The 16,931-nt window shown below is 41.4% G+C and overlaps 2 protein-coding genes across 3 annotated transcripts in view; one reads left to right on the top strand and one right to left on the bottom strand.

The window, feature by feature from the left end:
* The window catches only part of dock5 (dedicator of cytokinesis 5), a 38,781-nt gene extending 31,099 nt beyond the window's left edge, over nucleotides 1-7,682 (top strand). For both annotated transcript variants that reach the window (XM_035379503.1, XM_035379502.1), the window contains exons 41-51: nucleotides 277-358; nucleotides 597-681; nucleotides 1,013-1,099; nucleotides 1,638-1,814; nucleotides 3,313-3,396; nucleotides 3,478-3,615; nucleotides 4,080-4,255; nucleotides 4,462-4,606; nucleotides 4,865-5,015; nucleotides 6,204-6,319; nucleotides 6,470-7,682. In XM_035379503.1, the coding sequence (XP_035235394.1) occupies nucleotides 277-358; nucleotides 597-681; nucleotides 1,013-1,099; nucleotides 1,638-1,814; nucleotides 3,313-3,396; nucleotides 3,478-3,615; nucleotides 4,080-4,255; nucleotides 4,462-4,606; nucleotides 4,865-5,015; nucleotides 6,204-6,319; nucleotides 6,470-6,571 (1,343 nt within the window). In that variant the 3' untranslated portion in view covers nucleotides 6,572-7,682. The remainder of the gene's footprint in view (nucleotides 1-276; nucleotides 359-596; nucleotides 682-1,012; nucleotides 1,100-1,637; nucleotides 1,815-3,312; nucleotides 3,397-3,477; nucleotides 3,616-4,079; nucleotides 4,256-4,461; nucleotides 4,607-4,864; nucleotides 5,016-6,203; nucleotides 6,320-6,469) is intronic.
* Nucleotides 7,683-14,879: 7,197 nt separating this feature from the next.
* On the bottom strand, nucleotides 14,880-15,854 carry LOC118206512 (taste receptor type 2 member 39). Its single transcript, XM_035379302.1, has one exon. The coding sequence runs from the start codon at nucleotides 15,852-15,854 to the stop codon at nucleotides 14,880-14,882; it is 975 nt and encodes a 324-aa protein (XP_035235193.1).
* Between the last annotated feature and the right edge of the window lie 1,077 nt (nucleotides 15,855-16,931).

Here is a 16,931-nt window from a genome sequence, read left to right as displayed (position 1 = left end):
TAATTTCAAGCTCCAGTTAGAATGTGTTGTAAATGATAAAGCAAAGTATTAATCAGCGTTTGAGATAAAAGCACTGCTGCCTGTGATATCGACTGTGTATAAATGAATATATAGGGAGCGACAGAGCTGTGGGTAAAGTGCGGAGATTATCTTTCTGCCGTTTGGGGTCCGGGTGATTTTAGATAAAGTTGTAGTTTGCATTTAAAATCAGCCCTGATGGGCGTATAGCAGCGGACCAGTACAATCATGCAATCGGTCCTCAGCTACACCCCACAGATATCCAGTGCTTCACTGTCAAACCGGTCCTCACTTTACCAAAAAAGTTCAAGGACAAGGGAGTCCCAGAGCAAATTCTGAAGTAAGGCACTTCGTGTATATTTTTGCATATCAATTGTTTGTTTAGCAGATGCTCGTGTCCAAAATTATGCATATGTCATTCACTGTTCATATATACATAAAAATGATACGTGTGTGTGTGTGTGTCTGTGTATAAGATTGCAAAGGAAGACACAAGGGCCATACAGTATTTTAGGGGATAAATCGTGTGCTTACAGAGTCAGTTTTGTAGTCTTTATTTGTTGCCCCATCTATTCTAGTTACTACAGAACTAATGAGGTGGATCAGTTCCAGTACTCCAGACCCTTCCGGAAAGGAGAAAAGGACCCAGATAATGAGTTTGCTGTGAGTAACATCTCCGGAGTTTATCGTGGTTCACAATCTTACAGAGATCAGGCAGATGCTTTTTGAGCCAAGGAGGCTGAAGAGTCATCCATTATCGCCTGTTACGCTTACCTTTGGTTAACCTTCTGTGCTGGAAGGAGCTTTTTGTTTGTAGTTTTTCATCCTGATGATTTCTCAAAGACTGCAGGGTTTCCGTCTCTGCCAAATAATAGCAATTGAAATTGTTCAGGAATCCAGCCGGGATACAGAAATTGACTCGGAGCCTCTTCAGATTTTTTTTGTTTCTGAAAGGTCGTTTCTTTGTCGTTTTTCATGTTCATCCCCCCCGCAGACCATGTGGATCGAGAGAACCACCTACACGACGGCCTACCGCTTCCCCGGGATCCTCAAGTGGTTCGAAGTGAAGTTCAGCTCCGTTGTGAGTCTCTGTTTCGGGTGGCTCGCGACTGACACCTTCCCTTTTGATTCACGTTCGTCTGCACCTGAAACCGCTTTCATGTATGAAGGGTCGGCAGCTTGAGCGGTTTTTAGAAAACGCTGCATTCTGTGGTAGGAAGCTGCGGTCGTCTACACCGTTCTGCTACCACTTCCTCTCTCCTCCACAGTCACCATGTTAGTTACGTTTCCCCATCTGCCTGAAAGCCCAGATTCACGTGACCTGCTGTTCTTTCGCTTGCTAATCTAAGATAAGACTAAGATAAGAAAAGAGTGCTAAGATAAGAAATCCCGCAGACTAGCACACACACCTGGGCCACGCAGTGTGGAAACCGAAGTCTGACGCACGATGGTTTAATTACGGCAGGTGAACTTTGGGTTGGGACACGCGTCCTTCTGATTGCGCAGGATTGATGGGCTAATTTGAACGCTTGATTAGGCCGCAGGATGTTGACAGGCTTTTGAACGCCGACGCGCGGGCGGGCGTCACGGGCCGTAACGTTGAGCTCGCGTACCCGCAGGAGGAGATCAGCCCCCTGGCGAACGCCGTGGAGACCATGGAGATGGCCAATGAGAAGCTGAGCAACCTGGTGCAGCAGCAGGCCTGCGACCGGTCTCTGCCTGTCCACCCCCTCTCGATGATGCTCAACGGCATCGTCGACCCTGCCGTCATGGGAGGCTTCTCCAACTACGAGAAGGTCAGGTGACCCCAAGGGCTGCCCTTCTGTGGCTACACAACTTTGTTCATCCCTTTACCTTTGTGTTCAGTCAGTCCTGGGTTGCATAACTATTTGGAATACATTAACCCTTTAGATGCAAGTAAAATTCCAGAAGATTCCAGACTTAAAATTATCAGACAAAATCTGTTTTATATGATTGTTCATCTCAGGTAGGGAATGGTTTTGTTGAAAATTCAGGGATCTGCAGGCCTTCTTTTAAATATGCCCAGCATTTAGAAAGTATAAATTATTGTATTATAAATATTTTTTTTCACCTGTAGTCCTGTGGACATTTTAACATTCATATATTCTTGCTAAATATTGCTCTTGTGTGAAGAGTCAGACATCAGAGTTGCTGCTTAAGAAAAAATGTATTTCAAACTTCAGATCTTTCTGCATATCGAGAGTCAACAGATATGTAGTGGATCACCATTTACATTACTAGTACTGCAGTACTACCATTTACAGTACTAGCAATGTTAGAGATTCTGTGTAAATTATATGTGGCAAAATATATGCCCAGGTTTACAGAAATACATTTCTCCGTTTATTACTATTGTGCACTAAACATTTGAAACCTGCTTCCCTGAATCTAACAAATAAATATTTTTAGAAAATGTCAGTGGGATTTATTTGAAGATTATTATAATAGGATCTCTAAATGTCTTGGGAAACACCGTAGCATTTTTGTTTACTTTCTCACATCTGTGAAGATTTAGAAACTTCTTCAGATTTTCCGATTTCCACTCTAAGTGAAAATGTCGCCTGTTAAAAGAAATATAAACACATTTAAAAAATATAAACCAACACAGCAATGCAAATATGTCCCAGGTGTGCATGATTTGAAAACGGTGGCAGGAAGTGATATCGCCATGATTATAAAACAGTCTCAGCTTGTGTTGGTGAAAAAAAAGAAACATTGCTGAAGCACTCCTACTTCAAATATAAATATGTATAAAATTATACATAGAAATGATATTACATTTATATATGTACAAGTTGTGAACCAATGATATAATACGGTGTAGGACCACAATGTGTGGCCAGTACAGCTTGTGTGTGACATGACATCGGAGGTCACCATCAGGAATGGCCATGTGGGTATAAGGTTAATGAAAGTGTGGGAGGTAGCTAAGAGCAGATGTCTATGAAAATAACATGAACACTTCAGGCTTGTTCAGTGTGAATAGAGATAGATGGAGATGGTATTTAATTGCCAGAATGAATGCATGTTTTTTGAAAATCTGTGCAACTGAATTAAGGTGGATTTGATAGATATGATAGATATGAAGATGCTCATCATTAATATAATTAATATGATGTGCTATTTTTATAATCTCTCATGGGAGTGACTTAACAGGAACATCATTTTTTTATTCTAAAGATGAGTAATAAAAGGCTTTAAAATATCAGATATTTAGTGACAGAAATATGTCAAAAATTTATGTCCAAAAAAAAAATCTGTTTGTGTTTGCAGGCATTCTTCACAGACACCTACATACAACAACACCCGGAAGATTCAGGGCGCATTGAGGTCCTCAAGCATCTCATTGCCCTGCAGGTTAGTTTTGTGGAAGCCCCTCTGCTCGCTACACTCGGTGCTGTATCCTGTTCACTCCCTAAATGGCCCTCTGTCCCTCAGATCCCCCTCCTGGCCGACGGGATACAGATCCACGGCGAGAAGTCGACCGAACAGCTGAAGCCCCTGCACAACCGCCTGGTCACCTGCTTTCAGGACCTGAAGGAGAAGGTGGAGAAGCATTATGGAGTCATCACTCTGGTCAGTCTATCTCTCTTGGTTATCTATAGCCTCACTGTCAGTGGATGCAGGGCCCTTTGAGTCCTCCCATCAAACTCCCAGTCGACATTATCAGCGAGTTTGGCTATCACGTGCGCAACACCCTGGATCAATTTCTTTTCATTTTGATCGTTCTGTGCTGAGATTCCAGCAGACATGTAATGCCATTGCTTTCTGTGTGTGTGTGTGTCTCTTTGTGTGTGTGTGTGTGTGTGTGTGTGTCTCTTTGTGTGTGTGTGTGTGTGTGTGTCTCTTTGTGTGTGTGTGTGTGTGTGTGTGTGTCTCTTTCTGTGTGTGTGTGTGTGTGTGTCTCTGCGTGTGTGTGTGTTTGTGCATGCACATTTGTGCGTGTGTGTGTGTGTGTCTCTTTGTGTGTGTGTGTGTGTGTGTGTGTGTGTGTGTCTCTTTGTGTGTGTGTGTGTGCATGCTTGTGTTGTGCGCCCCAGCCCTGTTCCCTGACGGAGAGGAAGAAGAGTCGTGTCGGCTCGGTGGTGATGCCCTACATCCTCTCCTCCACCCTGCGGCGCATGTCCACCGTCTCCCTCCTCTCCACCGCCTCCTCCAGCCTCTCCAGCGGCTCGGGCTCTTCAGAGGGCGCCCCCTCCCGGCCCTGCTCCCAGGAGTCAGTTTGTCCCTTATGTTCGCCTCCCCGCTGAGCCTTACACTGTAACTGTTTCCACGGGAAACCTCCCTGCTCACCCCTCTGTGTCTCTGTCTTATGTTCACACTAGCCCCCCTCCATCCTAATCTCTACCATTGCGGATTATGTCTTGATGATTCCCCTTTCCCCTCTGTTGCTCATTCACTGCTCTTCCCCTCTGTTCCCAGTTCCCTTTTGTCCCGAGTCAGTGACCGCCGGGCCTCGGTCCTGTCCCGCTCCGAAGAGGACAACCGGATTGGCCGCAAGAACCGAAAGGAATGGAGCGTGAGCAAGTCTCAAGTTCTGGTGGAGAGGCCGCTGGACACAGACGAGGTGATCTCAAAGCGCAGCTGTTGCTTCATATTCTTTTCATTGTGATTACAACTGTACTGGTAGCATCATGGGAAAATTGCACGGATGTGGCTGCCATGTTGTTTCCATTAATAGTAATAGGAAGCATTTTGTTGTGGCTAAAGAGTTCACTGGCTTTAGGTAGCTCATATTAATCTTGCTGTGCTTGAGAGCTCCATTTTGACTGGGGGAAAAGCCGTTGTAAGGTACTCATCTGTGTCCCATTGCTCATTGTTTCAGACTCCACCAGAGAAGCAGCAGAGACCAAAGAGCCTGCAGTTTGGGGACAGGCGTCTCACCCTGTCCCTCTTCCAGGGTGCGTCCTCTCAGCTCAGCTTGTCCAACCCTCTCAGCCCTCTGCCCGCCTCCCCAAACACTCCTCGAAGCTCCAGTACGTACTCCGGCCCAGTGCACAGCTGTGATACGAATTATAATAATGATGTAATATGGCAGTGTGGTGTAACATTAGAGGTTAAGAAATCGATAGGTTTCATTCCCAGGTAAGGCACTACACTTATACCCTTGAGCAAAGTGTACTTAGACTTGAAGTAAACTTCTGCATTGCAGTAAACCAAAATAAACATTTTCAGTAAACTTGGTGGAACAGGTAAATTTTTATGACATTTTCCTTTTTCCTGAACTTTTTATTTTTTGCCAACTGTTTTTCTTGTCAGTGTCTTGGGAAGCACCCTAGAGTTTTTGTTTACTTTCTCACATTTGTGAGGATTCACGCAGTATTTTGAAACTATTCACATTAAAAACGGCTACAGATTTGCAACTATAAAGAGTGGAAATGTACTTGTTAAAAGAAATAGACACATTTTTAAAATGCAAACAAACGCCGCACCACAATGTCCCAGATGTGTGAGATTCAGGAAACAGTGATATGAATTGATGCCACCATGATTATAAAGCAGTCTCTGCTTGTGTTGGTAATGAAACATTACATAAACACGAGTACTTCAAATATAAAAATGTATTTAATTAAATGTAATTATATAAAAATATATGTACAGGTAGTCAACAAATAATGCAATATGGTGTAGGACCTCACTGTGTGGCTGGGTTGCCAGATTGAGAATTAGTAAAACTATACAACATGCACTGCTGGAAGTGTAATTGCAAATGAGGTTGGCTGCTGTGGGGGCTGGGGGTGTGGTCCCCCTGGGCATTGTCACACCGGGGAACAATTGAAATGCCAATTCATTAGAAACGAATGCAAAAGTTCTTCCATCGGTTCGTCTGACTGGACATTACATTGTCCGATCAGGAATACACACCAGACCTGTATAAACAATATGACCAAACATTTTGGTCAAAAACCATACATATGGCAACCCTATGGCCAGTACAGCTTGTATGGTACTTGACCTAGAGACTGCCAGCACCGGAGGAATGGCCATGTGGGTACAGAGCGAATGAAAGTGTGGGAGGTTGCCGAGGTTGCGATGTCAATAAAAATTGCACGTTCACCTCAGGATCACCTAGTCCTGCACTTTAGAGATAAAATGTTAAGGAGAATACTGAAGTGCCAGAATGAATTACCTCTGGTGAGTAATCCTCTCATTTCCTTCCTCAGGCTATACATCTCTTCCAAGTGACAACGACGTGACTACTGACCCCCCAGGGCCCCCCCCGCCCATGCCGCCGAAGAAGCACCCCCACGACGGCGACAGCCCCAGGAACTCTGTGGCGGTAAGGAAAGGGATGGAGCGACTGATGCTCTCATTTCTTTTTTGTTCAGAGTTTAAAGTAGCAAGGTGCTTGGGGAAGGAGGCAGGTGTGAATTTGTTGTCTGAAAGGTGCGTTCTCCCCCCCCCCCCCCCCCCCGCTCTCTCTCTGCAGTTCGTGCCCCCACTGCCAATGAAAGTGGACAGCAGGCCGCCCCCACCCCCTCCCAAAACCCGCAAATCAATGTTCCCTTCATATGATCACAGCGCTCAGTGAGAGAACCACCCCAACACCACAGCTCTCCCCCCTGAACCCCACTCTGAGTATGATAAGAATAGAGAGGTGGGTGCTTTGGGTCAGTTTGAATGATGGTGAGTGATTTTTTTCTGAATTTGAGAGGACAGTTATGCGTGTTCGCTGTCAAAAGTGACAGATTTTTGGCGTTGCATTCCGATCTAGCCATTTTTTTTAAAGCTTGTGTAGAAAATAAAATGCTAGCGCATTTAAACTGATGATTTAAATATATTGTATATATTGTTGTATAAATTGTGTGTATTACTACTGGGAAAGGGTACGACCAAAGGTTTCCTTTGCGGTTTTTTAGTGTGTGTTGAAATTTGATGAAACTGTCATTGAGTCAGTAGTTTCGCTGTGTGTTTGGGGCATTCTGTGTTAAAACAACAGGTGTTCAAATACTGAATTAGCACATTTTCCATCAGTGTTGTTTGTGCTGTATAGAAGACTGTAATTATACAACAGAGGTGTTGAATATTTGTTTTGTAATGAACATCTCCACAGTTCACGGAGCTCTTGCAATATAAATCGTATCACAATCGCAGTATATTGAAACAAGTTTACTGAAACAAATTTTTAACTAAAGAACTCTTTTGATGTCATTCATGAAGTTCATAAATCCAGTAATATTTGTCTAGTGATACAATTTCATATTGTTCTGTATGTGCTTGTCCAGTGTACATTTCAGACAAATACGTATGCAGCCCCAGACATACTGGTTTAGAGCTGTATGCGTATTTATTCAAAATAGCATATTGTTCTCTCTTGAAATGACTTGATATCATCAAAAAGTTTCATTTTCAGCTCCAAAAACATTAACTATGCATTATGTGAGGGTAATGAATGCACACTCAAGATTTCAGTGCTGCTTTAATTACCTCATCAATTAAATCAGCTTATTGAGACATGCACTGGATGGCTATAATGTAAATGTGATTTTTATTTTTTTGGTTTGTTTCTAATGAACAAATGACTGTATCTTTAGCAATTTCCTGCTTCTTTTGGAGGAAATGAGCTCCCCGTTTATTGTTTATTTGTGACAGAGTAAGGTACACCGCACGGAACAGTGGCTCACGCTTGTGTTTTTCAAAAATGAAACATTCATCGTGGTACATCAGGTGGTTGTTAAATTTCGTCATCTGTTGATTATCTGCTGCCTGCTTTAACTTATTTCCTTGGCGATCACATTTATTCAGCCGTGTACATTAGAGTTTACAGCAATGAACAAATTTATTACATTGAGACGAATAACAAAAGGTCTAATTATATTTTAACAATGTTTTCTTTTAAATAAAGTTGATCTAATGCGTTCTTTTGCAGATAATGAAATATTTTTGTATGCCTGCTCCATGCAGTTTATTTCTACATTTCTTTTTATGTCATATTTTAGAGAAAACTAAATATGGGCTGCCATTGTGATTTTCAGTATTGTAGAATTTGAATTTTCAGGGACCAAGACAAGCTTTTTGTTTGTTTTTTTTTTTCATGCAAGTTAAACAATCATGGTACTGTAAAAGAAACTGTAAGAAATCTGTACAGGGGTGTAAGGTAATGTTAGCATGACATGTCAGACACTGAACTTTTTTTAAAATCAAATTGTAAATCTAACCAAACAAAAATAAATGTTTCAACAAGTGAAATGGTGCTTTGATGGTGCTCTTGCACAGGACTTTCCAGTATGAAGATACCTGTGAAAGAGCCGTTTTATGCTACCAGTTGAGTACAAGTGAGTACAAACAGTAGGTACTATATATTGAAGATATTGGGAAAAATTGTGTTTAGTTACTTCAGAAATAAGTTACCTCAAGCAAACCGCATTGTACAAATACACACATAAACACATAGGTGTTCTATGGACATGTGTGAATTACATTTGGAGTCATCTGTTCTTTTTCATTTTAACGTGCCCAAATTAAATTTACTGGTGCAATGTCCTATCTTTGTTTCAACACAAAAAAAATCTATGTTAATCTTAAATCGTAACAATATACATTGCGTGTGCAAACATTAGATATCATTTTTCATCAAGTGCTTTGGGCGGTGAAATTTAATTGCTACGTTTATAGCTACCTGCTGCTCCCATATTCTGTACCATGGCCAATATTTAAAACCTGCAATAAAAACCAGCGGAAGAACATCCATCTCATAAAATATAACAAGTTCTATCTTAGAAAGCACCATGCCATCTTAATTATAATGATAGAGTATGTTTACCGTTGGAATTGTCCCTAAAGTAAAGCCAGCACTCATTGAACTGTACACATTTCATTGCTGAATTAGATTAGCTAATATTCCTTATCTTACATGTTTGCAAGTTGTGTTTGGATACTCATTTCCGGATTAATTAGCAATGTAAAAATAATTGATGTAAAGGGTACTATTTTCTACTATCTATTCTGACAGCAAAAAATAATTGCCAGCACAAGTCTTGTGGTTCTCATGTATAGAACAGTGAACATAAAGTCCTTGATAGAACCCCAAGTAGCCCTCTTAGGCCACTTTGTGTCAGTGCCGCAGAATCTTCACACGGCCGGCAGGGTTTCACGATGCCGTTTCAGAATAAGCGAGCGCAGTTTTTCCCAGAAAAGCCTTTGGGCTATGGGGTTGCTTCCTGGCCAGTCCAGACAGGACTTCTTGCAGAGCTCCCTACGCAGGCGCTGGTGCTGGGACAGCCTGCTGGAGGGGATTTTCTCCAGGAAGACGAAGATGAGCACGTCCCTGTTGTCTGAGAAGAGCTGCATGTGGGCCATGCTCATCTCCAGCTTGCACCATTCGCTCTTCAGGAAGTGGCTGGAGATGATGCACAGGGTTTTGCGGCTGCGCTGGATGCTGCTTTCCACGTTGTCCAGGATGGTGCTCCCTAGGTCCCAGTCGCGGTCGGACACGCACAGCTTCATGTAGGGAGGCCCAGCATTGTCCTCCAGGTGTGGGATGAGCTCATGGAGGACCCACTGGAAGTCCCTCTCACTATAGGCCACAAAAGCATCAAAAGCAAATCTGGCATGGTTCATCCAGACCTCCCTGTTTTTTCTCTTGGATAGCATGATATACCATTGGTAGTATATCTTCCAGCGATACATGTACAACAGGCTAACCACTCCTACAATTGCTACAAGCCCCAATGAGGCAGAGAGGATGTACCAGGTGTATGGAGGTATGCACACAGGTTTGAAATCCATCAGCCTTAGGTCCCGGATTTTAATCGGCAGATGACATAGGACATTCTTGTTTACTGATGGGTTCTTCAAGGAGCCAAGCCACGCTGAAACCCAAACAAGGTCGCAATCACAAGTGAAAAAGTTGCTGCTCAAATCTACATGAATATTGGAAGGGAAGTTGAAGAGACCCTCTGGTAAGGTTAACAGATGGTTGTTGCTGAGATCGATGTGCACCAGGTTCTTGTTATATTTGAAGAGGTCCACCGGTATGGTCTGTAACATGTTGCCATTTAAATTTAACAGCTTAATGGCCTTAAGTGGATCAAAGGTCCCAGAGGGGAGGTCCTTTATGCTACAATGTGTCACATTCAAGGACTGGAGATCGCTGAGGGCCATGAATGCATCGCGGTTTACCAAAATAATCTGAGTTTCGCTTAATACCATCTCGTGCAGCTTAGAGATTCCAGAAAAGGCTAAGGCATCCAACAGGTTTATTTGTGATTTGTAAATCTCGAGGATGGTCAGAGGACACAGCTTCAGGTTGTCAAACGTGGTCCTCCTAATGTCATCAAATTTAATATCGTACAGTCCCAAGTACTCAAGTCTTGAGTTCCTGAGGTCAAAAAACACTGTGTCTAAAGTGATGACTTGGATAGGGCCAATTCTTAGGGATTTGAGGTTAGGGAGCTCGTAGAAGGCCAGGGATCCAACCTGCAGCATAGCGTAGTGCTGCATAATCTGAAGGTGCTCCAGGGACAACATGTACGTGAATGTGTTTGTTCCCACTTCGTGCAGCCAGCCATAGCACAGGTCCAGGAAAAATATTGAAGTGAAGTCAGAGAACATCCATTGGTTTATGCTCTGAATGTGATTTCCACTTAGAAGTAGAGTTCGTACATTTGTGGGTATTCCTTTTGGTAGCTGTTGGGAGATATGCAAACTTCATTGTCATTTTAATTTGTATCACATTCAATTTGGAAGACTTTTTAAAATGTTATTATGTTTTGAACATTCAGACCTTGGATCTATCTACCTGTGGTGTTTTTGTGACATGTATTGAGTCTGTCAAAATGCTTATCTGGGTCTAGGGTGGGGTGGTATTATACTGGTCTAAACATAAATACCAGTATGACACAGTGCCATATCGTGGGTAACAAAAAGTGTTTCCTTAAACAAATTTTGTTCTACTTTTGTCATGGTACATTAATTAATACACAAGACTGAAGTAAAACTGAAGCCTAGAAATCTGCATTTTGTGTGGCATTGCATTAGCCTATTTTATTGTGCCTGGCAAGCAAGTAATGTTCTAGCTAATCTGTCAGCTAAAGAGGACTGCTACTGCCACTTGACTTGCACATCCCTGCTGCCAATTCTACATTAGACAGGGCTTTCAGTGCTAGTGGTAATGTGGTGACATGCCGCCAGTCAGTACTCAAACCTGAAGCTGTGAACAGACTGGTGTTCCTTTCACGTACAGTAACCTTTGAAGAGTGAAAGTGAACTTCATGCAGACTGGTTGATAACATAAAGAAGTTAAGAGATATGGATCAATTGCTTGTAGAATTTAGATGAAAATTTTGAACTGAAAAGTAAGTTGAAAAAAGAAAATGCTGGGATTATAAAATGCTGAAAAATATATTTTGTACTAATCTCTGTGTATCTTTTCCATTTTTATTTAAATTATTATTGGATCAGGACATTTATTGGACATGTTTGTGTTATCTTTGCTGCAGGAGTTTAAAAAATAGTGTGATATCACATTGTTATCATGATAACAGTGCAAAATATTGTGATATGAATTTTAAGCCATATCACACACCCCTACCCGAGTCAGCTTGGCACCCTCACAGTTGAGTGTGTCACTGTTGCGGAAGTAGAAGCAGATTCCGTCCCGGCTGTGGTTAGTGTTGTATCCCGTGCAGTTGTAAAAGTCCTCAGGGTCTGGGCACTCATCTATGTAATGGATGACAGGGGTGTCTACAACAGAAGAGGTTGTTGTAAGTCTAGTAGTGGTCAGAGGAGGCTTGGTTGGGTAGACTATAGGGCCAGCAGTAGCTGTAGGTGCTTCACCAGAAGTTGTAGTTGTAGGAATTGTTGCAGTTGTAGGAATTGTTGCAGTTGTAGGAATTGTTGCAGTTTCAGGATGTGTCGTTTCTAGTGGAGGCGTGGTAGTGTATTGCTCTGTCGTTACATGTGACGTGGTGCTCATTGGTTCGACTCGGTCCTGGTGGATAGCCCTTTCACGTCGTCCGTGGCGTAAGCGTTGCTCACCGTACTGTTGAAGAAAAAGTGAAGTCCGTGGAGGGAACTCTCTTGGCTGGGATTTGATCAGCCGTTTGTCCACACCAACTGTACAGTGAATGTGGGTCCCTCTCAGAATGATGGTGAGCATCCACAGGACGAGCATTGTTCTCCCGCACAGTAATCTGTCAGGTGAAAACAATAGTCACAAAACATGTATGTCCTGTATCTGTTAAATATTCTAACTGGAATTCATAGCCATTTAAATACATTTCTTTAAACAGACAAATAAATCTGTATTTAGTTCTCTCTAAGGAGTATGTCCAATCCTGCTGAATGGGGCTATGTGACTAGTATTGCCAAAGAAACTAAATTGCAGATAGTTATATTTTTGTTCCATACTAATCAGACTTATTGTACTAATTAACTTTTCAAGGGCTAACACAAATTATTTTGATTAGATTTCCCATATTAAAACGATGTACAGTTAAAGCTGAGCAATTTTCTTGAGTATTGAGTAAATCTAAAGCCCCACAGTAGTAGTGGCTTAACGTACACATTTGTATCATTCATGAGTAATGTGCTTATATATGACTGAAAACAAGAAATGTTACTCAAAGAAATGCATTATATATGCATTGCATAATGGCATCCAAGGTGATCATTTTTTTTAAAGATAAATATCCATTTGAAGATTTACTGATGTAGTCCAGGTTAAATGATTTCAAGGGTATGAGAAACTGCTGCTCAGAACTGTGCCTGCCAACTTTAGGTCATGAATTCAGCCTTTTAACCTTTACATGACATTTTGCATTAACCTTTGTCTCTCCAATGCAAAATATGTCGTTTTTGTTTCCTTACGTATACAGCTTGGTATACAAGTTGTTTGGTTTGTGACAGTTTTTCTGGAGAAAGGTAAATTTAATCAGCTCAAAATAATTTATAAATAATCCTTATTATTGAAGTCCTATATCCTCCAGTATGCCAATATTTGTTGAGCAAATAGTACTCATCTCAGTGCTTCTGTCACTGTATGCCCCTGATCCCTTAATATATTGTACTGCATATAGTATTAGAAAGGCAATATAATGCACACATGATTTTAATTATTTGATGAATAAGCCTTTCTTTGCTGTTATTAATTTCACTTGTAATTTATCAAATGTAAAAATGGGAAGATTCAAACCCAAACCCTTACCAGACAGGAGATCCAGGAACCCGTTATCTTTCCGTGAGCCTTCTCTGGTGGAGTAAACTGTAAATTCCCTGGAGCTGTTCTGCTTCTGAGCTCATTTATGACCAGGCCTTATTGACTAAATGAACGCCCACATCTCTCAGAGTTTCTTAACATCCGTACAATGCATCACGTTTTATGTACCACAAAGGAAGTGTCAGTGCATTGGCCATAAATGTAAGACTGATTTACCTTGAATGCCGCAAAAAGATGTGGAGAGGCTGCTGTATATCCCCTATTGTAATACAAATCAATTATTACCTTTCATGAACTTGTGTAGTATCAAAGAGAACTCTCGAATGAATTTTGTTGAAGGCAAGGCTTTCTGCGAGCAGTTTCTTTCAAAGTATGAGATACTGAACATGCATAAGGATGAGGCATGAGCTCCAGATACTGCTGGTAGCCTCCTACCAGTCTTCTGTGCAATCATGAGTTCTTTCAGCTGTGGTGTATAATCAGGTGTAATCAGGTGTGATGGTACTTGGCCGTTTGTACTCTGCATGTTATGAGAAGAATGTCTGCTTTGTCTTATTATTTGGATTGTTTTGAGTAAATGTAGAGAATAGAAATATAATTAGGGCAGCTAGCCAGTTTTAAGGAGGAAAAGCCATGTACAAGGTTGCAGGTGAAATGGACATTCAGAAAAAGGAAGGGAATTCATTGTGAAAGCAATTTGTTTCCAAACATCCATATGCACACAATATAATAATGATTAGGCACACCAGTAATACATTTGTTTTATTCATGCATAAAGCAGATTCACAGGAAGACATTAATAACGTTCAATATGCAGGGATGTCCATAATGACCCAGTGGGGCTTTTTTGCAGGACTCCCAATTTTGCATGTTTATGCAACCATCACAGCAATTTAAATGTATTCAGATAGATATGATTGAACATACAGTGTTAATGAAGAAACAAGAAAAAAAAAAAAAAAGTAATTAAAGGGGGATCCTACATACTACAAACACACAAAAGAGTATGCTTAATACAAATGCATTTATAACATAATATATATCATTAATCTTGTAAATAAGACTTGATGCCAATGGCAGGGTCTAGCAGTTCATATACTAGTGTATGTTAAATGGGGAACAGCAGTCATTTATCCATGTTTATTAAATTAATCACAAATCAGCTTCACTGCCTTCATTTTCCAAAAGTACTGTGCCATTTTAATGTGTGTAAACATGAAATTTAGTAAGAGTATTTAGTTCACATAAAGGGCAATTTCATCATAGTTAATGATAATGCCATATTGCATAAATCCACAAATTAAATTGCTTAATAAAAATGACATATGTACAGTTTTAAGAGAATCTCGACAAATGGCTTTACGTGGGTGTTGCACATGAAACACGTTCTGTCATACTTGGATTAATTTGTTCAGGTTACATTTATTTCGCCATATTTCATAACAAGTGCAAGTAAGAATATAAAGTAGATTTTAATTTCTGGCTGGATGTAATTCAGTTGCACCTCGAGCTGAGACGTATTTGTGTTTCAAGTATATTTCCTTCTGTGAAGCTTTTTTTTAAATTCATGATTGTCAAAACCAACTAACTGCTAAGTTTTTAATCATGCTATCCCAACAGTGGAGAGGGTAAATAACCAAACCTGGGGTCCCAAACAGTGAAGGCCTTACCGGGCCTAACCTCAGTGTCCTGGGGTGGCATTTGTGTCTGGCTTCTTCTCTGGAACTTTGAGGCAGGAGAGACAGGGGTACTCATCCAGGAAGAGGTTGAACATATGGAGGAGTTCCTTCCATAAGGTCTTTTTTCCATAGATCAGCACCAGGGAACTCATGGCTGTGTAGATTGAGGAGAAGAGGACGGTAAGCGGTAAGACGTTCTGGTTCTGGACTGTGTTCACGTAGTGCACATAGAGGTCCACGACCAGGAAGCAGATGAAGATCGCAATCAGTCCCAGGCTCATGCGGATCACACGCATCTCAGCGCCCAGCTTGGGCGTGTGGAACCCGTTGGTGCTAGCTTTCATGTGGCGTAGGTGAATGGCTAAGTGGACACTGATGGAGATGCTGCTCTTCACCATGATCAGACCGGGGATGATGTCAGACATGAGCAGGTAGTATGCCATGTACGCTACACCTTGGCTGCCCTTTGGCCTCAGGATGCCACAGTCGTAGGTATCCACGTTGCTGTGGAGGTGGTCGAAGGCAGCCATCATTGGCATGCAGCTGCCGAACCCGCACAGATAGATGACCACGACCACAGTTGTGACATGCTTCAGGATAGCTTCCTGTATCTTGGTGTAGCAGTGGATGGGCTCAACCACCAGCTTTGTGCTGTAGTAAAATGCCAGGAATGCCGTGAGCCACACGATACAGAACTTCAGGCTGTAGATTATCACCAGCAGAGTGGACAGCACATGATCTTCCAGGATGCAGTAGGTGTCCATCTTGTCCAGGGATATAAAAAAGTAGGAGACAACCTGGTGAGTGGTGCTGCCCAGAGCGAATGCTGTGATGATGGTCTCACAGGGGAGCCAGTGCCCGTTCTCCCTGTAATGCCGCAGGCTTACCAGCACTATGTAGACATTGAAGAATATTGTGAACACGGCAACCACACCGATCAGTACCCAGATGACCGTCCTGTCTCCACTCAGCAACATGGTGCCTTAGTCCTTTCCCTTTTCACAAGATGTGTTATTGTAAGATATCAGAGTGTTTTGGAGACAAGAAGATTCAACTATGCAAAAAAAAGTCAGATTACGCAAGATAAGTTGATGTCAATACATACGAATCAGAGAGCTGACTTGCATCATTAAAAACAGTGATTTTAGACAAAAATGCACTTGCGGAAGTAGCAGTAAAGATTACTAATTGCGCTGAGATGGTCCAGTGGGTGGAACTTTAAAGTGACCATACATTTCAGACTCCAGAGATCTGTCATTGCTTCTTATGTACTCTTTACATGTAGTGTTACATGTAATGTTGCAAGTCCGCATGTACTGTACATCTTGGACAGAACATAAATCAGTTTAACATTCCAAATGTTGAACTGTTTTACACTACATACTGGTGCTCGCAGTCCACAATGAGTCCACTGTGTTTATCTTTCTTTTACTTCAGGGTATCCTATTTGAGCCTTGAACCATTTTTTCTGTCTTGTTCTGATGCCTGTGAAATAGAGGAAATTATGTACAATATTAACTTGTCAGATCTTGTCAGATAGCTATTAGTTGTTCTGTCATCTAGTGTTCAACAGCTCATTGAGTCCAACAGAAAAGAAAAAAAAAAAACGTTAGATTTCACTTTTATTTCCTTGAAGAATAACTCTCAACTGGAGGTGATCCATTATTTCCTTCATAAAAGCCAGATATTTTCATATCTGAACAAGTCAATAAAACATTTCAGGTGTCTGTCAACACCTGGAATACATTTTAGAATAATAGGATTCTGATATTATTTGAACTGAAGCCTTGGAATACACTCAAGATAACAAAACATTTTGACCTGAAAAGAAGCGAGGCCGAGCAGTTTGACTACTGAAATTAGTGAAGCAGTATTCCAGGTATGGTAGTAATTATAGGTCCTTTTTTCAGATCAAAGATGTTTACGGGTGTAATGTCTTGCATTTAGCTCTTGCTGTTGAAAATGAGTTCAATATGCAGAAAAAAACATTAATTAAATTAAAACAGAACTTTCCTGGTCATCAGAATGAATAAAATTCAAGTTAAAGGCAAAGG

Source organism: Anguilla anguilla, chromosome 10 (assembly GCF_013347855.1).
Source record: "Anguilla anguilla isolate fAngAng1 chromosome 10, fAngAng1.pri, whole genome shotgun sequence".
Classification (NCBI taxonomy): Eukaryota; Metazoa; Chordata; class Actinopteri; order Anguilliformes; family Anguillidae; genus Anguilla; species Anguilla anguilla.
The sequence above is the reverse complement of the archived record's forward strand: the minus strand, read 5'-3'. Positions and strand labels throughout refer to the sequence as shown.

Coding starts and splice junctions, on each gene's coding strand:
- LOC118206512 (XM_035379302.1), bottom strand. CDS start 15,854: ATGTTGCTGAGTGGAGACAGGACGGTCATCTGGGTACTGATCGGTGTG.